The sequence below is a fragment of the Phodopus roborovskii genome, unplaced genomic scaffold (genome assembly GCF_943737965.1).
Source record: "Phodopus roborovskii unplaced genomic scaffold, PHOROB, whole genome shotgun sequence".
In the NCBI taxonomy this organism is placed as follows: Eukaryota; Metazoa; Chordata; class Mammalia; order Rodentia; family Cricetidae; genus Phodopus; species Phodopus roborovskii.
The window spans coordinates 36196961-36221521 of NW_026126517.1; the positions used below are offsets into that span (position 1 = coordinate 36196961).

The 24561-nt window shown below is 39.5% G+C and overlaps 1 protein-coding gene across 5 annotated transcripts in view; it reads left to right on the top strand.

Moving 5' to 3' along the window:
• The first annotated feature begins 659 nt into the window (after nucleotides 1-659).
• Nucleotides 660-24561, top strand: part of LOC127231838 (protein mono-ADP-ribosyltransferase PARP6) — a 57495-nt gene continuing 33593 nt past the window's right edge. The window contains exons 1-19 of one of the 5 annotated variants that reach the window (XM_051197640.1): nucleotides 660-910; nucleotides 4449-4643; nucleotides 5250-5327; nucleotides 6002-6096; nucleotides 6463-6523; nucleotides 6754-6844; nucleotides 7431-7497; nucleotides 8431-8580; nucleotides 9872-10082; nucleotides 10611-10664; nucleotides 12164-12259; nucleotides 12796-12888; nucleotides 14105-14230; nucleotides 15965-16030; nucleotides 16932-16999; nucleotides 18798-18846; nucleotides 19290-19402; nucleotides 19914-19986; nucleotides 20652-20721. In XM_051197640.1, coding sequence (XP_051053597.1) covers nucleotides 4641-4643; nucleotides 5250-5327; nucleotides 6002-6096; nucleotides 6463-6523; nucleotides 6754-6844; nucleotides 7431-7497; nucleotides 8431-8580; nucleotides 9872-10082; nucleotides 10611-10664; nucleotides 12164-12259; nucleotides 12796-12888; nucleotides 14105-14230; nucleotides 15965-16030; nucleotides 16932-16999; nucleotides 18798-18846; nucleotides 19290-19402; nucleotides 19914-19986; nucleotides 20652-20721 — 1564 coding nt within the window. In that variant the 5' untranslated portion in view covers nucleotides 660-910; nucleotides 4449-4640. The remainder of the gene's footprint in view (nucleotides 911-4448; nucleotides 4644-5249; nucleotides 5328-6001; nucleotides 6097-6462; nucleotides 6524-6753; nucleotides 6845-7430; nucleotides 7498-8430; nucleotides 8581-9871; nucleotides 10083-10610; nucleotides 10665-12163; nucleotides 12260-12795; nucleotides 12889-14104; nucleotides 14231-15964; nucleotides 16031-16931; nucleotides 17000-18797; nucleotides 18847-19289; nucleotides 19403-19913; nucleotides 19987-20651; nucleotides 20722-24561) is intronic. The other 4 variants (XM_051197639.1, XM_051197641.1, XM_051197642.1 and 1 more) reach the window with 4 other exon arrangements.

The window sequence follows — 24561 nt, forward strand, 5'->3', positions numbered from 1 at the left end:
GAGTTTTCTCTGCTAGCACCCAGAGGTGGGAGTCAAGCTTAGGCTGTTGACGTTGAGATTAGAGGCTTCTATGACTATGTAGATGTCAAATGGTCACTCTGAAAAGTGCCTATGAACCTAGAGAAAAAGAGTGAGTCGTCCTAAGGCATATTTACCTTTGGCATAATATCATAGAAATAGATCAAGCATGTTATGCGAGCTACCATCACCCAAAATAAACAAACGCTGAGCGTAACAGCACTCTTCTCTAATCGCTGATAGTCTCTATTTGATCCAGCTCCTTTTTTCCCCCCTTCTATTCATTTACCGCTGCATTACCTGCTTCATCGCATAATAAGGGGATATATTTAGGACCTATTAAATGTTCAAGTTCTTTATACAAGTTATGTGACCTTCCTAGGTTGGAGTATTAAATATATAACATGAAAACTTTGAACTAGGGCATCTTTCAGCTCCCCCCCCCTTTTTTTTTAATGTCTGAATTCTATGATCCACCACCTGCCTCTTTCTACTCTCCAGCTTTTAAATCTGCTCTCCATCCCCGAGGGAAGAGCATTTAGTGTTGAGGGTTCAAGTCTTTTTCACTAAAACATCCTGGTTTGAAAAGTTGGTCATTTCATAAAACTCTGATTTCTTTTTTTCTCCTTTTAATAGCAGAAGCCAAGCAGCAAACCTTGAAGAGATGCTCAGTTTTTCTTGACTTCTGTGGTGAAAGACCTTGAAAAAGTTGGCACTTCTAGCCTAGGCTGCCATCAGTCTACTGCTCACCCCAAGACTACCCAGGCTGAACAGTAGTGCTTCCCTCTTTACTCCTCCATGGTCATGCATATCAGCACGTGACTGTTTATTTTCAAATCTCCAAACTCCAGTCCCCAGAACTTCATAGTTTACTTCTCGGCTGCTCATGAAGGTGAATGAAGTTTGAATTTTAAAAAGCATTTTGTGTGATCGTTTTTGATGTATAGAAGTGTTAAAGTTCTTTTTATGATTTTTTTTAAAATTGAAACAAGTTTGTTATACATGTCAATCCCAGTTCCCTCACTCTCCCCTCATCCCCTGTCCCCCCCCCCCCCAATCCCTATCCCAATTAAGTTCTTAATCTATCTCCTATTTTGCTTAGGTCCATAGCTAAGTGATCATTCACTAATTCAGTAAATGTGTGAAAACAGTAAAAATCTTTGCTTGTAGAGCTTACAATATGGTGAGAAAGAAATGTATGTTACGGTGGTCAGAGTGTGGGGAAGTAATTGGAGAGGGATAGGGAATGCTGGTGTAGGTATTATTTATACTGTTTTTATTTTTTAGTGTAGATATTTTATGTAGGGTAGTTAAGTAACCTTTGACCAGAGTGTGGATATCTAAAATGGAATCATAAAAGGGGAGAGCAGTAGAGACAAGGCTGTGTAGTAGGACTTTGCTTGCTGTGTTTGAAGAACAGCAGGGAAACAAGGGGAATCTTCCTATTAACATACAGCATTGACTTTTTAGGGAGAGCCTTTGATTTTATAATTGCAGAGTTTTCCAACTATATATCAAAAAGCAGGGAGTATAAGAAATCCTTGTATACATTCCTCAGCAGTTACCAAAATGTTTTTTTTTTTTTTTTTTTTTTTTTTTTTTTTTTCTTTTGACACAAAGCACCTGGCTGTACTGGAATTCATTATATAGACCAGGCTGACTGAGAACTCAAAGAGATCCATTTATCTCTGCCTCTGGAATGCTAGTATTAATGATATGTGCCACGATGTCTGACTCACAGTTATGAACCTGTTGCAAAATTTATTACATCTCTTTTCCTACTTATTTTATTTGGAACCAGGATACTACTTAATTTGTAAAATTAAAAATAAAATTCTAGTTGACCTACAAAACAATGAGTTTTTTATTATTATTATTATTATTATTATTTTGGTTTTTTTCAAGACAGGGTTTGGAGCCTGTCCTGGACTAGCTCTGTAGACTAGGCTGGCCTTGATATCACAGAGATCTGCCTGCCTCTGCCTCCCGAATACTGGGACTAAAGGCATGTAACACCAACACCAGGCAACAATGAGTTTTTTCATACATATAATTTCATATAATACAAATGAATACTTTGCTCATACTCATACCCCTCCCTATAGTATTTTAAAGCAATTATCAAATATCAGGTTATCTCATCTCTAAGAATTTCAGTTGTAATTGACTTTTGCATATTGTTTTTGATCAATGAGGTAGTACTATCAGATCAAGAACTGCTATGTAGAATTTGCTTTGGTGTTGTGTTTTATAGCCCCGTACTGGACTAATTACCAGATTTAACTTGGGGTCTAAGAAGAAACGCTAGATGCTTGGAAGATGCAATGGCCTAGTGCGATGGTTCTCAAATTTTATCATGCAGCATAACAGCTTTAGGGCTTGTTGAAACATTAATGAGTTCCAGCCTGGTTTTTCTACTTCACTGAATCTCGGGTGTTAAGGGTTAAGAACTGGCATTTTAACAAGTTCCCAGGTAATACTGATGCTGTAGGCACACCAGCCCACTTAGAACCAATGATGTAGAAAAGTAAGGTTTGGTAGAATCACATTAGGGACCAAGAACACCCCTGAGTAGTTTGGAGTGGGTTAGATTGGAGTGCATGTGGAACCAGGAAGGACTAGAATAGTGATTCCTAGTTTTGGCTTAATAGTAGAGAACTTTTGCCAGGTGGTGGTGGTGCACACCTTTAATCCTAGCACTTGGAAGACAGGACAGCCAGGGCTGTTACATAGAGAAACCCTGTCTCTCAAAAAAAAAAAACAGTAGAGAGCTTTTAACTGATTTAACATGAATTTCCTGTGAAATTGTACTAATTGGTTATGGGATAGGGCTGTGTGTTGGTGTAAGTTGATTGAAATCTCCCTAGGTGATTGCAATTTGTCGATAATGTTTGTGACCTACTGATCTAGAGAGCAGAAGAAAGCTTTAAAAGCCTACTGTCATGGTGACTCTGACATTCTTTACTATTCAAGCCTTCATAATCTCTAGCTGAGTGTTTTTTCCTGACATGATGCAAGTGAAGGCTTCAGTGGGGCTAAAAATAGCCTGTTATAGAATGGAGGTCTTCTAGAATTAGAAGTGGGGGAGGAGGTTAGTGCTTTTCTGAGTGCCTGTTGGGTCTTTACAGTAACTATGTGGAGATTAGCTTTTAGCCATGACAACTCAGTGTTTACCAGAACATTGTCAGTATTAGTGAGAACTCTGTAAATTGGATAGTTGTCATAGGATGGCTTCTAGTAATATTGCTTTTAATTTCTTAAAGATTTATTTTTATGAATATGAATATGTATGTTGGATCCCCTAGAGCTAGAGTTACATAGGCAGTTATGAGCTGCCTGGTGTGGGTACTGGGAACCCAACTCATGGCCTCTGTTAAGAGCACTATTAACCACTAAACCATCTTTCCAGCCCCCTTGAGTTAATTTATTTTTGAGACAGAGTCCTCAAAGTAACCCAGGCTGGCCTCAAACATGTTGTCTAGATCCCCCTCCTTATACCTGGGACTATGGGTGTGCACCACCAACTCAACTAAAGCTGATGTTTTAAAAGCAGTAATGAGGTGTTAGGGATATGCCTTATTGGTTAAAATGCCTGCCATGCAAATGTGAAGACTAGAGTTTGGATCTCCAAAACCTACATAAATGTCTGGTAGACATGGTGGCTACGTGTAATTCCAGCTCTGGGAATGTGGGGATAGGATCTCAGCAAGCTGGCTAGGTGGCTGGGTGAGAGATCTTGTCTTAGCTAGGCAGAGAATGAATAAGAAAGACTCCAAGAGTCAGCCTTGAGGACAGACACACACATACACCCCTGCATACACATACACATGCAAAGAAAAAAGTGATAATGGTCCAGTGTGGGAAATAGGAGCAAAGAGTTTAGAAAGAATCTGGTTCATAAGGCTGGTGAGGACTGGTATTATGAGAGCTGTTCATAAATGAACTGATTGGACACAAGCATAAGCAGTTGGTCCTGCCGCTGTTACTTTTGGCTTTAAAGTTATTGTAACCTTATAGACTAGAGCAAATACTTACCTACTCAAGTCCATACTTTCAACTTTGAGTAGAATAGACAGGTATATAGTCTACTTGTGCTTTCAGCTAGGTTAAAGAACTATTAAAATACCTAGGGCAGTGGTGGTACATGTCTTTAATCCCAGCACTTGGGAGGCAGAGGCAGGTAGATCTCTGTAAGTTTAAGGCCAGCCTGGTCTACAAAGCCAGTTCCAGGACAGCTAGGACTGTTATACCAAGAAACCCTGTCTCAAAAAACAAAAATACAAAAACACCCCAAAACAAAAAAAGTACTAAAGTGTGTGTGTTTGTATGTATTAGCCTCTTTACATGTGTCTATAGATGGATAAAATATACCTTTGTATATACTGCCCAGCTATTAAGTGGTGAACTCAATTGTTACCTACTTTCCACAGGACAGTGACTTATTACTACAACAGCAAAGCCTGCCATTCCCAGCAGATCACCAGTACCTATGACATCATCACCTCCTTTGTGTCATTCTGTGATCTCCTAAATGCTCATCTTTTTGGCCTGGGTTCAATTGGTGGTATGGAGGGGTGCTGCCTAGCACTGACCTGAGAGTGTGTGTGAGACCCACTGACCCAATGGTGAGGACTAACTAACTCCTTATGTGTCCTAACTAATCATCTAAGGGGCAGACAAGACAAAAAATTGACTTGACCTTTTCCTAGTATTTTCTCCCTCTAGCCCTTTTGGAAGTGGCTATTTGAAGTTGAAGGAAGGAAGAGGAGTGTGGAAACAGTGTTACTTGAGCTGTGTAGGGCTGTTCTCTTTGAAAGGAAAGGGAGAGGTAAACACTAGGCAGTAGAAGAGTAGTGTAAGCATTGGCTGTGGTAACTTGACCTGTAATCCCAGCATTTAGGAAGGTGAGACAGGTGAATGCTGCAAGGTCCAGGCTAGCCAGTGCTACAGAGTGAGACCCTGTCTCAAAGACAACACATAAAATAAGAGAGACGGGGGAGCGATGATGAAGAACTTAGGTATCCTTAGGTTTCCTCTGTCCCACCCGGTCAGAGCTAGACTATAGATAATATTGTACTCAATAAGATTGAAGTGAAAGGTGTAAAGGAGTAAGTTTTCAGTTATTCTATCCCAAGAAATGTGAGGATCTGTTTCCTATCATTTTGCCCTACCTAGTCCATTTAATAACAAGGACCTAACAAAGGATGGTGCTTCATTTTGTTTATCTCCAGGACATCAAAGGCCAGTTCTGGAATGATGATGATTCAGAAGGAGATAATGAATCAGAGGAATTTCTGTATGGAGTTCAGGTGAGGTTGCATTTACCCCCATTGTTGGATGATTTAGACTTTATATGTCGGGTACATCATGAAGGAAAGAAGTTCTGCTGAACAGAGATGAATGGGATAAAATGTCAGAGGGATCTTATAGAAATCTTTCAGAACTGGTTCTGTCCTTACTCATGCCTAGGACTTGTCATTATCCCATAGTGCATGCTCTACATGAAGGTGACCCTTACGTTAGAAATAATTTTCTTCTCTCATTAGCCAGAGAGGGTCATTTCATCATTACAATCAAGTCTTAAATGGCTCCCAGAGAGTGCTCATTATGATTGCAACCCAGAAAAATGCAGTGGCTACCCATTGCAATCCTAAGCAAAACTGCTCAGACTCAGGATGTTCTTCAGAAAGAATTTGTCTGAATTTCCATAGAAGGCAAAATTCGGGAGGAAAAGCTAGAGCTTGATAATATGAACTTTTTTTTAGCAAAGCCTGCCTGTTGACCTGCTGAAACTTTCTTATACCGGGGTAGAGAGAGACTTGTTCCCTGAAATTTGTGCTAGGGTTACCACCGAGAGCCTATATGCTGCACTTTGCTTTTTTCTGTTCCTGGGGTATCTTCATGTTGTCTTTATTCTTTTTTTCTTCCTTTTTGTTACTCTCTTTTTACCCTTGCTACCATCAATATTTTAATGCTATATCAGGGGAGCTGTGCAGCTGACCTGTATAGACACCCACAGCTTGATGCAGACATTGAAGCAGTGAAGGAGATCTACAGTGAGAACTCTGTGTCCATCAGGTGGGACTCCACTTTCGGATGACAAGGATCTTTAAAAGGCTAGAGTTTCTTTTTGATGGTGTGATGTATGAGTTTAGCAATAGAAGGTTGCTCAGAGTATTTAAACATGGTTGGCCATAGGGTATAGGAGTTAAAACTATTTTATTAGCTATTCCTTCTCATTCTAAATACCTCTGTACCACTAAATTCCTTTGAGGTAAGAAGGGCTGTGGGCATAAGTGGTCTAATATGTAGCTAAGATCTTAAGTATGGAGCTACCTTCCACCCTTTCTCCTGTTTCCAGGGTTAGTTCTTCTATCCTTTTTTTACCTCTCTATTCCTTTCTCTCTTAACGAGCCTCACCTGTGGTTGCCTGTGTCTCTGTAGAGAATATGGAACTATTGATGATGTGGACATTGACCTCCATATCAACATCAGCTTCCTCGATGTAAGTGGTGCCAACAGCATGTGTAGCTTGCCTTATAGGTTTTTTTCATGTAGGCCTTGTGTCTTGTACTTGAGCATTTGGAGCATATAGTCTTCATCTCTGTCTTTCCTAGACCATCAACAGACAGTGGTGTGTACTATTATGTGCATATGCATGTGTGTCATATAGAAGAAACTTCTAGTCCATTTCTCTCTGTTGTAAACCAGAAGCAATTCCTTTTACTCTCTTAGGAGGAAGTATCTACAGCTTGGAAGGTCCTTCGAACAGAACCTATTGTGTTGAGGCTACGGTTTTCTCTTTCCCAGTACCTCGATGGACCAGGTAAAGGCAGTTACTTTGGGCAAGTGGGTAATCTGAGTATGGTCTGATTCAAAGTCCTAAGTTAACTGAAGTAGAAATAAAACTGTAAAAAAGACCTTTGTGCTCACCTTTTATTTTCTGTTTCTTGTCATTAGTGTGCTCATCATAGCCTTCTTCTGATTTGTGAAATTTTTTTCTCTGACTTAAAGATATTTATTCTTATCCAAACCTCTCAACTTCCTACTAAAAGTATTTGAAAATTGTCAAGTAGCTTCTAGAATTTACTGTTGTTTTCTTTTACCACTGTGCGGGCATGTCCAGCTTGTTGACATTCCAACACATGGTTCTCTTCAAAATCTACACTTAAGAACTGAGCAATTGAGTTACCAAAAAAAAAAAAAAATTGCAAAATTCTCATGATGTTTTAAGTAAATTACAATTTATATTCACCACATTCATGGCTGTCCTTAAGTGCCTGATATGCCTGAGAGTATCTAATAGCTACTGTGTCTAGAATCTGAGGAAGCTATCATACTGAACTGTGACTTTGGACTTTGTGGAGATCAGAGGTATGTACGTTATTGGAAACTTTCTTTTCTCTTTTCAGAACCATCAATTGAGGTTTTCCAGCCATCGAATAAGGAAGGGTTTGGGTTAGGTCTTCAGTTAAAAAAGTAAGAACTTTGTTTTGTTGTTCGTGGATATGTGAAGGAAAAGTATTGAAATATATGTATCTTAGTCAACTTTCCATTTCTGTTACAAAATACCTGAACTATTCAACATAGAAGAAAGAAAATTTTATTTTAGCTCACAATTTGTAGGTTTCAGCCCACAGTAGTTTGACCCTATTTATGTGTTTGACAGTCGGTATGTCATTATGGAAGCATGTGGTAGAAGGGGCCTGTTCACCTTACATTGTGGCTGGCAAACACAGACATACAAAAAGACAGACAGGCAGACAGACACATGAGGGTTCTGAGTACCAATATCCTCTGCAAGGGCATGCCTTCAGTGACTTAACCTCCTTACACCAAGTCTACTTCGTAAACATTGCACCACTTCCCAATAGTGTTGCAAGGCTTCATCAACATATTAACCTTTGGGAGACAGTCATAATCCAGACTATACTAACAAATGTGTGAAAGCTTTGAACATCATGTTTTCTTCCAAAAATGTCCTTCTCAAATATTGCTAGAAAAGTTAAAATAAATTTGGGAAGCCGGGCCAGACAATGGTAATACACACACCTTTAATTGCAGCACTTGGGAGGCAGAGGAAGGCAGATCCCTGTGAATTCAAGTACAGCTTGGTCTACAGAGCAAGTTCCAGGACAGCCAGAACTACATAGAGAAACCATGTCTCAAAAAGCCAATAACAACACAAATATGAGTAGCCAAATTTATGGTTGTGGAGGGGAAGCCTATGTTTTTGGGCGCTTGATATGACATTTTCTAGAAATTCAAAGAAAAGCTCATCATTACCTAACATTTAAAGAAAAGTGGAATCAACAGCCTGGAGTCACAGTATTCTTGTCTTCTCTTGTGTAGATTAGTTTCCTCTCTTTGTCCTTTTCTCCCTGATCTTTTCTAATACTCTTGATTTCCTAGGATCCTGGGTATGTTTACATCCCAACAATGGAAACATCTGAGCAATGATTTCCTGAAGACCCAGCAGGAAAAGAGGCACAGTTGGTTCAAAGCAAGTGGTACCATCAAGAAGTTCCGAGCTGGCCTCAGCATCTTCTCACCCATTCCTAAGTAAATATTTCCCTAGAGTTGATCATTTCCAAATATATGTCTTGTCACCTTGAATACCTAAATTAATTTCTTCTGTCTTTTCTCCGAGTTCACTAAATTCTGTACCTTTTACTACTAATAATAACACATGGTCCTGGTCCTCTTTGTATCCTTACCTTCCTGCTTAGATTCAATATTTATAACTCATCCCTTTTGTAAAAGGACAGTGCCTAGCTTTTGGAGGCATGTGTATTATTTTTCCATCATTTTAGAAAACTCTTTATGCTTATAGGTATTTTTCTTGCAATATATGTGTGTGTGTTGCCCTCAGAGGCCAGAGGAGGTTGTTGAATCCTTTGGAATTTTAGTAACAGATGGCTGTAAGCTGCCTTGTGGATGCTTGGAATCAAACCCAGATCCTCTGCAAGAACTACTGAGCCAACTTTCCAGCCCTTTATTTTTCCATCTTATCTTCAGCTTTCATTCTTGTTTCTTGTCATAAAGAAGCAGAGTAATAGACACTAACTTCTTGCTTTTATGTAGGATGTACTGATACCTGGGCTCTGGAAATAAACATTGCTCCATTCTTTGACCTGGCTCTACATTTCTATACTTTGGTGTCTTCTGATTCTCCAAAGGTGAACACAAAGTTAGATTTATTGTGTCTCACAGACTACTATTGATGGTTGGAGAGTCAATATTAGGCAAGGTTTAGGATGCAAGTACTTGCCTAGCATGGTGTTGAATGATTAGTCCTTTTCTCTCACAAAAAAAAAAAAAAAAAAAAAAAAAAAAAAGATCATATCAGGCTGGAGAGATGGCTCAGTGGTTAAGAGCACTGACTACTCTTCCAGAGGTCCTGAGTTCAAATTCCAGTAACCACACAGTGGCTCACAATCATCTATAATGAGATCTGGTGCCCTCTTCTGGCACTCATATGTACATGCAGACAGAGCACTTATAAATAAATAAATAAATAAATAAATAAATAAATAAATAAATAAATCTTTTAAAAAAATTATCATATCATTTTTAAGGAATATACTTAGTCATATTTAGTCTTAGTGACATAGTGCCCTAGGCTCCACCTCTGCCTTTTCTGTGCCACAACCTGAAGAACATACAGATAATGATATGAAGAACATACAGATAATGTGATTTATTATTCTCTTTCGCCATTATTTAAGATAACAATAGACTATTCCCTTGAATTTATGACCATTTCTGGCCTATGATGTTCTTTTCTCTAATTCTCTTCTATAACTCAATGAATTCCCAGTTTCATTACCTTTTCTTTGCTCTTTTTCTGCAGGTCTCCCAGTTTTCCTGTCATACAGGACTCCATGCTAAAAGGCAAACTGGGTGTACCAGAACTTCGAGTTGGACGCCTTATGAATCGTTCCATTTCTTGCACCATGAAGAACCCCAAAGTAGAGGTGTTTGGCTATCCCCCCAGCCCCCAGGCAGGTCTCCTGTGCCCCCAGCACGTGGGCCTCCCTCCCCCAGCACGGACTTCTCCTTTGGTACATGGGCTGGGTATGGTGTGATGGGGCATCAGGAGGGTGGGGATGGAAATATAGGGGAATAACTTTTCAAAGGGGTTGGGGGTAGAGCTATCCAGTCAAGTCCAGAAATATATCATGAATGTATAGAATGGAATAGTTTTTAATTCCATCTAAATATAATTTAATTATATCTAAATATATGTAATTAAATATGTAATTTATCATGTCTGATAGTTGTTTAAAAAGCAGAGTCTGAAGATTGGCATGCCAAGAAGTCATGTATAATATAGTTAGGTTATGGTTACAACTTGGTAGTCATCTGTTGTTTTAACCTATTCTAACTTTGAAGTGGGTTAAAGACAGATGAATTTTTCCAGAATCTTTGACAAAAACTTCTAAAAATCTCTCCAGCTTTGTGATTACTTAGGCTGATCTAAATTAAGGCTTAGGCATTTTAGGGGAATCCTAGATGAGGGTGTGAAAGAGGTGTTTGGGACCCACTTTATATAAAGAAAACTCATAGACTCTGTCTTGAATTCTTACTAGGTCAGTGGTCACTGCAAGAACATCCCCACTCTGGAGTATGGATTCCTTGTCCAGGTAATCAAGTTCAGAGCTTTTCCAAGGCTCTTCCCTGTTGCTCACCTGTCAAACTGCCTAACCCCTAGCTCTGAAGCCAGTTATTTACTGCATTGATTTGTCCCCAGAACTATACTGATTATTGATTGAATTGACAAAAGCGAAGGCATAGATTAGGGTCACTGCATTACCAGGAACACTTACGACAATGGTTCTCAACCTTCCTAATGCTGTGACCTCTTAATACAGTTTTTTCTCATGTTGTGGTGATTCCAACCATAAAATTATTATTGTTGCTCCTTCATAACTATAATTTTGCTACTGTTATGAACTATAATGTAAATATCTGATATGTAAGATATGTGATCTGCTGTCCCTGTAAAAGTATCATTTGATCCCCTCCCCCCAGGCTTAGAACCACTGACTTACAGGCTTAAAAACCAGCCCATAAACATGTTTACAGCTTGATTTATACACAAGAACAAGTTAAGTGAGTGTTAAGTAAATAAAAATTTAAAACCAAATAGTTTAAGATACTATTGCAAGAGCTCTGGATTTGTGCCATCTTTATTCCACAGAGCATGTATGCATGTGTGTGTGTTTGACTAGGAGATAGCTTCATTGTCCTAGGTGGTAGAAATGACTTAAACCCTGCCCTCCAGCATCCAATCTTGGATTGAATACTCACATGCCACAAATAGAAAGTCTGTAACAACTACAGCCATTGTATCTGACTAATTAGTACCTAGTTATAAACTACTTTTATGAGAACCTGTGAAATGACTTAGCTGGTTAAAGCACTTGCTATGTAAGTCTGACAACTTGAGTTCACACCCCAGAATGCCTGTAAAGGCGCAAGAGGAGAACTAACTCCACAAAGTTGTCCTGTGACCTCCACATTTGTCTTGTGATCCATGTCCCCACCTCTCATTACATAAAGATGAAGACTAACAGAAAAATTTTATTTTTCAAATTTAATTAATTAGAGGGGGAGTGAAAGGGAGAGAGAGAGAATGTGTGTGTGTGTGTGTGTGTGTATGTGCGCACACGCGCACGCTCTCGTATGCATGCACACATGTGTACCACAGCACTTGTGTGGAGGTCAGAAGATAGCTTGTGGTAGTTTGTTCTCTCTTTCTACATATTTGTCCCAGGAACTCCGGTTGAGAGGCTTGATGTCACCTCCCAAATTTAAATACTTTCATGGGCAGATTTCATTTTTTGTAGTATACTTATAAAGGTGCATAGTGTCCTACTTTATAAATGAAGAAACAAGGCTAAACATCTGACTTGCCTAGTTACATTTAAAAGTAAATAGTAGATGTGGAATGTTAACTCAAGACTTCTATGTCAAAGATCATTCTGGTCTACTTGTTTGGTATCATAAAGGATTAGCAGTGTAGTAGGGCAGTGTAAGTTTAGAATCTAAGCTAGAAAAGATTCAATTATTTCCATTATCTCCAAAACAACATGAAAAACTTCTGTACTTCCAAAAGATGTGGACTCTTTTCTCTCTCCAGATCATGAAGTATGCAGAGCAGAGGATTCCAACATTGAATGAGTACTGTGTGGTGTGTGATGAGCAGCATGTCTTCCAGAATGGGTCCATGCTTAAGGTATAGGCCTCTGCTCTGACCCTCTTACTTGGCCAAGGCCTTTTGCTTCCTATCTCTCCTTTCTTCCTAGGGCTGTAGTAAAGGAAAGTCCTGTTGACTTCTAGAAATAATTGTTTCCTCAGAAAATAAATTTCAGTAATCCTCTCCGGAGAGATAAGGGTATAAAAATAATTTTGAGGACACTATTCACACCTACATTTATATACAGGGATCTAGTAATGGCAAGGGTGTAATTGACTGTTCCCAAATCTGGGTGGGTAGCCAGAACACTTAGCTATAGAATATAATCTATTTGTATATATTTACCAGCAAGGAACAGTGCTCTGGAAACTCAGAAGAGAGAACATCTACTACCTTAATGACCACAGAGAATTTTATAGGTAGAAAGATCACTCAGCCTTACCAGTAAGGCATTTAAATTTTGATTGATAGTCCCCTTCAATACACACACATTTCTTCTCAACACACAACTCACTTCTTATGTCTTCTCCATACACAACCCATACTCATCCTGTCTGTTTAATATGTTCCTTCAGCCAGCTGTCTGTACCCGTGAACTATGTGTCTTCTCCTTCTACACACTGGGAGTCATGTCTGGAGCTGCAGAGGAGGTGGCTACTGGAGCAGAGGTATGAGGGACGAAAAGGACACTGGGGAATTGGGATCAAGAAAAGTAAAAGAGGCCAGGTATGATGTCAGTGCCTTTAATCTGGGCACTTAGGAGACAGAGGCAAAAGGATCTCTTGAGTTCGAGGTCAGCCAGAACTACATAGTAAGACCCTATCTCAAAGCAAAACAAACAAAAGGAAGCCAGCAATTTCACTCCTTAGAATTTAATCTCCAAATATGCTTTCATGTTTAATGATGCTTACTAAAGTATAAAGCTCATAATAAAACTAAAATGAATAAATGGACTCTGTAGGAGGTTCATCCAAATGATGGCATATGCTTACATTGAAAGTACTGAGCCGGTCGTTGGTGGTGCATGCCTCTAATCCCAGCACTCAGGAGGCAAAGGCAGGTGGATCTCTGTGAGTTCGAGTCTAGTCTGGTCTACAGAACTTGTTCCAGGACAGGCTCGAAAGCAATACAGAGAAACCCTGTCTTCAAAAAACAAAACAAAAAAGAAAAGAAAGAAAGTACTGAACAGCTACTATCTATACACATAAATTAATATACAGTTATGTCCAAAATCAAATACCAAGTCAGGTTGTGATGGCATGTTCCTTTAGCTTTCTAATTGCTTGGAGAGCGGAAGCAGGAGGATTACTTAAGTTCAAAAGATGCAAATGCTTAGCATAAGATGAATTCCACAGTTCATCCTCCCTCCATTCCCCCTGCCCTTTGCCCAAGAATGAAAGAACAGATAACTATTTGTATATCAAAGTATCTGGAAGGATATCCTTCAAATTTTGTAATTACGTGGGAGCAGATGAATTTGTTTGGATTGGAGATGGTATCTCTTTTCTTTAATCATTTTGCCAGTATTTAAACTTTAGGTAAAGACTTATTTTTATTTTTGTATATGTATGTGTACCATGTGGGTATCTGATGTCCATAGAGGTCAGAAAGTGTTTCAGGTTCTCTAGAATTGGAACTGCAGACTGTTTTGAATTGTCATGTGGATCCTGGGAACTGAACCCTGGTCTTCTGCAAGAGCATCAAGTATTCTTAGCCACCGAGTCATCTTTCTAGCCCTAGTATTTGAATGTTTATAATTTAGTATTTTCTATTTAGAAAAGCCATGAAAACATTTGCTTTAAAAGGGATGGTGGACAATCTGGAGACCACTTAACTCCCAGATTTGGGCAGTCGTTTAGTTCTCCCCCTTCCTTTTCTCCTAAGGTGGTAGATCTACTGGTGGCCATGTGCAGAGCTGCTTTGGAGTCCCCTAGAAAGAGCATCATCTTCGAGCCTTATCCTTCTGTGGTGGACCCCACTGATCCCAAGACTCTAGCCTTTAATCCTAAGGTATAGTTGCTTTCAAGGAAAGGGCTAAGGAACAGAAGTGGTAAACGGTGGGAAGTTGGGTTGTCATTCCAGTACACACAACAGATGAATTTAGGACAGAAGAAATGGAACACTTTTTTCTTGCATATTCTTGAACTCTGGGGTTAATCTGATGAAATAGCTGGGCTTGTCAAAAGAAGGGAAGGAAAATTACTACCTGTTAATATCCTGATGGAAAGAATATAGACTTGGCCTGGATGTGGTGGCTTATGCTTGGAATCCCAGCACTTGGAAGACTGAGGGAGGAGAATTGCTTGGTGTTTAAGGCTAGCCTGGACTACATAGTAAATTTCAGGCTATCTTACTCTAAAAATGAGGTTATGACTGGGAGGAAAGTAAAACAAAACAACAATGAAAGGAATAGGCTTGATGGGAGCCAGCCTGACCTGGATTCCACCAGAGGGTCTTTGGCTTCCTAGTAGATACAGTGCTAGGGAAGGTACTTAATGTTTTTCAGTTTCAACTGCCCTGTTTGTAAAAGGGGGTAGTAGTGAGAGATAATACATATAAAATATCCTATGGGGTTCTCTGGAGAAACAGCTAATAGGCTGTGGGTAACTATAAATATATTCCATTTATTTACATGTGAATTACAGAGGGAGGATTTTTTATGAAGAATGGTCCCACCTAATTAGGGAGACTGAGAAGTCTCCACATCTGCTGTCAGCAAGCTGGAAACCTTCTCTTGAGAGCCTATGATGAATGATGTTCCAGTTCCAGTTCAGAGGCCTGAACCATTTAGGTTTATGACCCACAGGGGTCAGTGTTGTAATTCATTCAAATCTAAAGCCAGAGAAAGGCTGATTCACCAACTTGTGAAGAATGCCTTTTTATTCAAGGACTAGGACTGAGAATAGTTCTTATTCTATTTAGGTCTTTATTTGGCTAGATGAGATCCTTATTAAGGAGAGCAATCAGCTTTGCCTAGTCTATTCATTAATCTTTTAAGCTGAACCCCCAAACACCTTCACAGACAAACCCAGAAACCTTCTTAGACCAAATAAGTAGGTACCCTGTAACCTATTCAATTTGACTTCTTTAGGGCAGCAGCAGGGGGATGGGGTTTCGAGTCAGGGTTTCTCTGTGTAGTCTTGGTTGTCCTAGAACTTACTCTGTAGACCAGGCTGGCCTTGACTTGAGATGCCTGCTTCTGCGTCCTGAGTGCTGGGGTTGAAGGTATGTACCACCAGTTTTCAAATTTACTTCTAAAATAATCCAATACTGTATATCACAGAGCCTCATTGTTATCTGTCAGCACTATATATTGGGCACAATATTAGATTTATATGTTTATTTAATTCTGAGGATGGCCACAGAAATACTATTTTTAGTTCAAATAGGGACTAGAGTATAGCTCAGTGTAGAACACTTAACATCAAGTATGAGATCATAGGTTCAGCCCCTAGCATCACCAGAATCCTGATATGTAAACATCAAACAAGCAGAACACCCCTGTCATTTGCAAATTGGGCTTTGTAATACTTGAAGGTGTTCAGTGACTTACCCATTAATTAGAACTTGTAAAAGGACTAGTATACAACTATTAAAAAGTTTCCTGATGAAGTTTGTTTTTCAATGGCACACTTGAGTCTAGACTTAAACTCATCTCTTTTTCTTTTTTTTTTTTAACCATTGTATCATTGTATCTGCTATTTTTCTTCTTCTAATTCTTTTCTTCCCATTCATTATCAACAGAAGAAGAATTATGAGCGGCTTCAGAAAGCTCTGGATAGCGTGATGTCCATTCGGGAGATGACCCAGGTATTTTGCCTTCTCTTTGCTTAGCTCAACACCCTTTCCTGCTTGTAATTCACAGGACTAGGGTGAAGATTTAGAGAAGCTACTCAAATTCATGTTTTCTTTATGTTCTGTTTGTAACCTTCCCAGTTCTTGTTCTCTCTCGTTAGCTTTCTTACCCTAATTTTCTTCACTCCTAGTGTCTCTCTCAACCTTTGTCTTTGCTGCAGATTCCTTCACAAGTTGTTCATGTTTTAACTTTTTTTCATAGTTCTTGGGTAATTAGAGAAGCTAGGGAAAGACCTCTGCCCAAGTTTGGGAGGATGAAGAGGTTGCTTGGAGATAAGGAGCTAGATCCAGGGACTGCATCTTCTGTCCTTCTAGGGGTGGGGCAGCCACATGGAGCAGTGATCATCCTTTGACTCAAGGCTGTCCCTCACCAGATTTCCCCACCCCTCGTCTGCAGTCTCTGCATGAATAGACATTCATTTGTACTCATATTTACAGGTGGGCCTCTTCTCAGCAAATCCTATATATCACAGTGCAGATTAACACAGAAGGTACACCTAGAAGGGGAGATTTACTATTTAAAAGGCTGTTTTATGTGAAGATTTTCCACAGGATTCTTTAGCCTAATCTTTGGGGGACATTGATTTTATTTATTTTTTGATTTATTAAGCAGCATTTTTAGAGCTGTAGGAGTTGCATAAAATGAGGGAGACCCACCTGCATGTTGTTTTGTAAGCATCTTCAGTCATTTTCATATTTATAAGTCTTGCAAACTTAGCTGGGCCTCCTTAAGGGTGGGAATCCCCTTGACTTAGTTCTTCCAATTATCTATCTTGCCTTGGGTCCCAGTAGTCTGTAGAGAGTGGGAGGGGTCCTTCCTCTCCTGGGAGATAATCTTAAGGTCATTGTCTTACAGGGCTCATATTTGGAAATCAAGAAACAGATGGACAAGCTGGATCCCTTGGCCCATCCTCTTCTGCAGTGGTATGGATAGAATGGCTCAGGCTTCATAGGGGGTTGGGAAGGAAAGAGTTATAGGGAATAGATCTATACCTTCTCCTAGAGGCATTTCAGCATTCTTTACAAGGTTCTAGATTATGACTACTTTTTCTTGTTTTGCTGACAAGCCTTGACTTGACAGTAACTACAAAGGTCACAAATTCTGACATGATTTCTCTGGTTCTCTTCAGGTATTCCATATTTCCCCAAATATTTGTTTTCTTACATCTTTTAATTATAAGATTTTTTTTTTTTTTTTTAAGTCTGTGTATTTGTCATGGTCAACATGCATTATGTAATGGCTCACGTTAGTTTTTGAGTGCTAGGATATTGCCCATGATGGCTCAGCAATTTTCAAAAATTTAATCTTATTAATTATAGTTGTCATTAGTAGGTTTTTAGGTTTTCTTACACTGTTCATTTCAGCTTAGTTTTCTGGGTGTCCAAAGAAATTCATCTCTACTTGCTCTTTCCTTCCCTGATGAAGAGTGGCTAGAGCCAGATGCACTGTTGTTTCCTCCTGCTAGCAAAGAATTGGACTGCTCCATCACTCCCCCTCCCACCTGCTGATTTCTCTTTTGTTACATGACAACATATCTTTCTAGTTTGCCTCCTTCCAAGTCAGCCCGACACTAAGAAGCCAGTGCAGTAGATTATCCCCTCATACATAGCATGAGTAATTACCAGACATAGGCTTTCTAAAGTACCATTGTAAGTTAGGTTGAGAGCCTGGGGAGATTGCTTAGTTGAGGACCTGAGTGTGATCCCTGGCATTCACAAAAAAGCCAGGCATGATGGTATACACTTGTAATCGCAGCACTGGGAAGCAAAGAGGCTGGTCTCTGGGGCTCACTAACCAGCCAGAGTAGTCTAATCAATGAGCCCCAGGTCCCAGTTAAAGACTTGTTTCTAAAAACAAGGTGAACATTTCCTAAAGAACAACACCTGAGGTTGACTGTGAACTCCATGGGCACACATGTATATGCACCACCTGCTCAATGCACACTTGCATATACATACACAAAAATTTAAACAACCTCACTGTATGCAGAAACACTGTATCCACTGTAGGATATAATGTTATTGCTGAACCCTCATTGTTTTATGCTTTTGTTCTCCTACCCTTTATGTTCAGCCTATATATAGCCTAATCTGTCCTTGACTCCTGAGGAAGTTAATTCTAATTCTTTGGGATTCTTCCCTCCAGTCTATATAGTGTTTGTTTTTCCATCACTAAGGTCCTTTAGGGTTCCTTTGAGCTTAAGCAGGTTGGCTCCTGAGCCTCAGTTTTGAGACTTTAAAACCCAGACACACATTTAACTATTTTTTTGATTCAGACCTCTGTCTCCAATTGGTAACTTCTGATACTGTTTGTTTGTTTGTGATTCTTTTTGTTTTGTTTTGTTTTGTTTAGTTTTCAAACCAGAGTTTCTTTGTGTAGCCCTGTATGTCCTGGAACTCAACTTTTTGTTCTATGCTTTTTTCTCCCTAGTTGTCAGCCTTCCCCCTGACTTTTTTTTTTTTTTTAAAAACATGTTAATCAGTTTCTTGATAACTAACTGGTCTGGTTGGTAGCTTCCCTTTCAAATCTATATAATAACATACATAATTTCTATATAAGCATTATCACTTCAAAGAAATATCAGCTATGGCCTGGAAATAATCACACAATTCAGACATTGGCATCTTATGTGCAGGAGCTAGATTAGAGGAAAGTTGCTTTTTCAGGATAACTTCACCACATACTTATTTTGTCCCTTCCCTTTTTCTGTTTCTTCCCCAGGATAATTTCTAGCAACAGGTCACATATTGTCAAACTACCTCTCAGCAGGGTAAGTAATTATTGTCCCACTGTAAGCTTCAAACTTCTAGTGAGAGGCAAAGAAGGGCCCTATGCCCACTGACTGTATTGGTCCCTTACTAGCTTGGTTGGTACTGTTTGTCCATCAGCATAGTTTTTTGTTTTTGTTTTTTGTTTTGTTTTCAAGACAGGGTTTCTCTGTATTGTTTTGGAACCTTTCCTGGAACTCACTCTGTAGACCAGGTTGGCCTCGAACTCATAGAGATCCACCTGCCTCTGCCTCCCAAGTGCTAGTAGGATTAAAGGCGTGCACCACCAACAGCCAGTTCATCAGCATAGTCTTTGAGCCTAAACATATTTCCCTTGTTTGGGGTTAGTGTAAATCTAATTTGTTTCTTGTTTCCAACCTTTCCCTCCCTGATCTCTATTTCTGTTCTGTTTTTTTTTTTTTTATCCTACCCCCACCCTGGGCAGCAGCTGAAGTTCATGCACACCTCACACCAATTCCTCCTGCTGAGCAGCCCTCCTGCCAAGGAGGCTCGGTTCCGGACCGCCAAGAAGCTGTACGGAAGCACCTTTGCCTTCCAGTAAGGATGGTGGAAACTGGGCCACAGTAGGTGGGATAGGATAATAGGTCCTTGTTTTATTAAATTGTGGGAGGGAAGAAAGAGAACAACCGTATTAAGGGTATTTCAGAGGGAGTCTTAGTGCTTCTTTAAAAAATACAATGTGACTTCTGGACCAGAAGCCATATTTGAGATCAGTGATAAATTTATTGAATTTGAGATGAATTTATTGAATTTGAAGCATCAGGAATATATGCAAATGAAAATACTGAGCCACTAGTTGAGGGTTTAGGATGTGGTTAGTTGAAAACAAGAGATGTAAGGTTTAACCACACATGCATACATACACACACACACACATACACACACACACATCTTGCTGCCTATATAGCTATATCTGTGAACATGTCAGTCATTAGGTGTGTGTCCCCATCTGCATGTACTGTGGGTAAGGGGGTGGTAATGAAAGGCTTGGAAGTAGTCCTAAGACTCTCATACCTTGAGGGGACATAGATTCTATCCTGCCTTACAGTGGGTCCCACATTGAGAACTGGCATTCAATCCTGCGCAATGGGCTGGTCAATGCATCCTACACCAAACTGCAGGTGAGGCTGTGTCCTTTTCTCCTTTCTTCCCATTCCCTACTTTGCTCAGCTTATGGTAGTCTGCTCTGAAGTGCTTGAGTATCTGTCTGTTCATGCCTCAGCATCATCATGCTTAACTTATCTTGAGTAAAATAGAGCCTGCCTACAGACAAAGTTGGCATTGTAAATATAGAATGAATATGACTGTTGTATACTTTAAGTTGAGCTGTGTTTTTTGGTTGTTTAGGGAATAGAAATTAACCTGTTATAATAGAGACCTTCCATTTTGTGGCTATTCAAGTTGTTACAAAGACTTATTTCATTCCCCTGAGAAACTACTGGGAGTGGTTTTCCTCTTCCTGCTACCTCTTCCATAGTTCCTTTGTTTGAGAATCTGAAAATGTATGAAGGCTTGAGGTCATAAATATAAATGCTGAGGCAGTGACTCAGTGGCTCTGCTACTCCCTGTTTTCCAAGGCATTAATCTTTAGTATTTTATAAGTATGCAGTTTAACTTAATCCACTTTTCAGCCAATCAGCTTTTCAAAAGTAGATGCCTAGAGTTATTTGAATGAGTGAGAAGGTAGATAAAAGGAGGGACAAAGGACTACATAGTGTTACAGATGCCTAATATACAGCCATGGGGGGCCCAGGCTCATATATTCATCCTGGTGTTTCCCTGCAAGCTGCATGGAGCAGCCTATGGCAAAGGCATCTACCTGAGCCCCATCTCCAGTATTTCCTTTGGATACTCAGGTAAGCAATTTTCTTTGGCTACCTTGACTCTTTAAATTGCATCCATTTGTGAATATATGATGTGTGCTGTCCTCTCCCATCATGGATACTTGGTTTTTGTCAGCACCCTCCCCAATCATGGATATATAGTCTGTCTTTCTATTTTCTCTCATTAGAAATTTAGATTATGAGGCCAGGGTAATTATTGTAAAAAAAAAAAAAAAAATGGTGGTTTTATACACGGTAGGAACTAGGCCCTGGGGATGGATTAACGAATAAATGGAAAGCAAAAAAGATTATCGTCTTTTTTCAAGACTGGCTTGTGTAGTTCATGCTGTCCTTGAACTCAGTGTGCATACAAAGATGACTTTGAACTCCTGATCCTCCTAACTACTGGAATTACAAACATGTGCCATCATGCCCATATAAGCTACATTTTTGATACGAGCAATTACAAATTATATGCATATATGTGAATTCATGTGTGACTATTCTTGAATGTTGGGGGGGGGTCTTAGAATGTGTTTATATTTTTGGAGATATTCTCTTCCTCAACTACCTTTTGAATTTTAAATGGTCTCTAAACACACTATTATAATAGTTTCTCTTTGATCTGCTTTTGTTCTTGTTCAATGGAGTCATACCAAGCAGTTGCATGTCCACTATAGGAAAGCAATTATACTAGTATTTTTTATAGATTATTGTTTAGTATTTTCAGTAATTACAGCCATTATAGAAATAAAATTAAAAAAAAAAACAAAAACCCTTTTATCTAGAATCACAGAACTAAAGACAGGCAGTAGTGGCACACAACTTTAATCCCAGTACTTGGGTGGCAGAGGCAGACAGATCTCTGAGAGATAAAGGCCAGCCTATTCTACTTAATGTATGCATTTCAGTATGGCCAAGGATGCACAGAGAAACCCTGTCTTGAAACTAATAATCTAGTTATGATGTTGTACGTGTGCTTTGTGCATGTGCGTGCGTGTGTGCGTACGTGTGTGTGTGTGTGTGTGTGTGTGTGTGTGTGTGTGTGTGTGTGTGTGTTTTCCCAGATATTCAGGAGGCTGACACAAGAGGATCATGAGTTTGGGGTCAGCTTGGGCAACTTATTGAGATCTTGTCTCAAAATAAATTCGTAAAATGCCTAGGGATGTAGGTCCGTGGTAGTGTTCTCTCTTTTAATTTTTCAAGACAGGGTTTGTCTGTGTAGCTTTGTAGAGCACGCTGGCCTTGAATTCACAGAGATCTGTCTGCCTCTGCCTCCCAAATGCTGGGACTAAAGGCATGTGCTACCCCCACCCAGCCAAGTGTTTCTTATCATACATGAAGCTTTAAGGTCAATCTCCAGTACTACCCAAAAAAAAAAAAGCAATGATATAACAAAGGAAAACCAGTGAGCTAATACAGACACTGTAGGACGGGACTGAAAAAGTCAAACGTTGGGTATGGTTATTCATTGCCTTTGATCCCAGCCCTCAAGAGGCAAACCGGAGGGTCCCTATGAGTTCAAGGGCAATCTGAGTTACATTGTAATTTCCAGGCCCTTATTGATTACACAATGAAACACTGTTTCAAAAAACAAACAAATTAACAAAATGAGGGACCAAGATGTAGCTTTAGTGGTACAGTCCTTGCCTAGCATATGCAGTGAGACAGCAAAACAAAAACAACTGGTAGATGTTGTTCTTTTGTTAGAGTTATAGGATAAAGCTGGAGACGTGAGGCGGTGTCCTGAGTGAGGGTCCCAAGGTAAGGGACCTCGTGGGAGAGCATAACAGGTTCCATAGTAGGTGAGGGTGTTCAAGGCAGAGGGCATAACACGCCAGGCAGACAGAGCTTAAGTGAGAAGTTTATTTAGAAGGGGGAATAAGGGAGAAGGGAAAAGAGACATAGAGGCATTGGGCACAGAAGAGAGGAGAGAGAGGTGAGGAGCAAGCGCAAAAGAGCAAAAAAAAAAAGCAAAGAGATTGTAAGTGGGCGGGGGTCTGTCTTTTAAAGGGGCCCTTTACACCTGCCTGCAGACTAGTACTCATGGAACCCTGGGCTGATCAGAGTACTGCCTGAGTGTGTTCTGCCAGGTGATAGGGGCAGGCCAGCATAATGCCTCAATCCTTACAGTAAGCAAATCAGGTTAGTTTAAGAATGGACACAGATGTGAACAAAAAGGCCAGCATAACTACAAGTGTACTTTTTTTTTTTTTTTTAAGCTTAGGAGAAAAATCTTTAAATGTTCTATCAATAAATTGAAACCTTTTGACAAAATGCTTAGAAAAGTTAGTTTACTTAGTTAACTTAGTTTAACTGACTTAAAGAAAATAAAAACATGGTAGACAACCAAGGCCAAATAGTATTTGGGGGTTTTGTTTGTTTTTTTGTCTGGCATGGAACCCTCTGAATTATTCCTCTCTCCCCATAGTGTTGTGAGTCTTAAACTATCAAGGAGCAGATTGTTTTAATCTTAAACAAAAATGTAGAGAAAGGAAAAGGGAAATAATAAAAAATTTGTCAGATCTGGTTGAAACTAAAGCATCCAATTCAAAAGAGTATATTGTAAAGGTAAAGTAATGACAGGGTAAAAACTTGGAGAAGATACTTGTAAAATGCATTAAAAAAAAGAGTAATCATAAAATATATTTAAATTTTGCTGGAGAGATGGCTCAGTAGTTAAGAGCTCTTATTGCTTTTCCAAAGAACCCAGGTGCAGTTCCCAGCACCCACACAACAGCTTACAACCTTATATAACTCTAGTTTCAGGTGATTCGACATCCTCTTCTGCTCTCTGAGGATATGCACATGGTACACAGTTATGTACATAATACTTTATGTACATATTAATAAAGTGTATCTTAAAATTTCTTATTCAGGTGTGGTGGCATACAGTTGTGTCTTAGGGAGCTGAAACAAAAAGATCACAAGTTAACAGCCTTCCTGGACTAAATAGCTACTTCAGGGATGGCATGGATAATTTAAGACCTTATCTCAGTTTTTTGTTGTTTTTGTTTTTTAGTTTGGGTTTGTTCTTTTGTTTTTTTTTTTTTTTTTTTAATTTGAGACAGGATTTTGAGACAGCTTTGGAGCCTGTCCTAGAACTCATTTTGTAGACTAGGTTGACCCCAAACTAACAGAGATCCACCTGTCTCTGCCTCTTGAGTGCTGGGACTAAAGGTATGGGCCACCACTGCCAGGCCTTATTGCAGTTTTTAAAGGAAAGACCAGGCTTGGTGGTGGTGGCACACATCTTTAATCTCAGCAGGTGGCAAAGGCAAAGGCAGGTGGATCTTTGTGAGTTCGAGGCCAGCCTGGTCTACAGAGCAAGGTTCAGAACATGCAGAGCTGTAACATGAGATACCCTGACTTGGGGGGAAAAAAGGTCTAGTATATGCTACATGGTAGAGCATACAAGTGCTATTAAAAAAAAAAAAAAAAAGTTTAAATCAAACACAACCTATTGATAAAGCAAGAAAATTCTATAAATGATGATTCCATTGAAGAAATGAACCCCTATCCCCATGTGAAAACTATGTAACCTCTAGAGGGAAATAAAATAAAAAACCAAAGTGACTTGTTATTTAGTACCCATTTGATCAATAAAAAGGTAAGAAATTTAATAATGCCTAATTATTCCAAAGGCTGTAGAAATCTATAGGATCCCTTTTACCCTCTATAGGAATATGAATTGATGTAGGAGACAGATTTCTCTCTTTCTCTGTGTAGCATTGGAGCCTGTCCCGGAACTCGCTCTGTAGACTAGGCTCGCCTTGAACTCACTGAGATCTGCCTGTCTCTGCCTTCCAAGTGCTAGGATTAAAGGCGAGTATCACCATCACCCATTCAGGAGATAGGTTTCTTAAACACTCA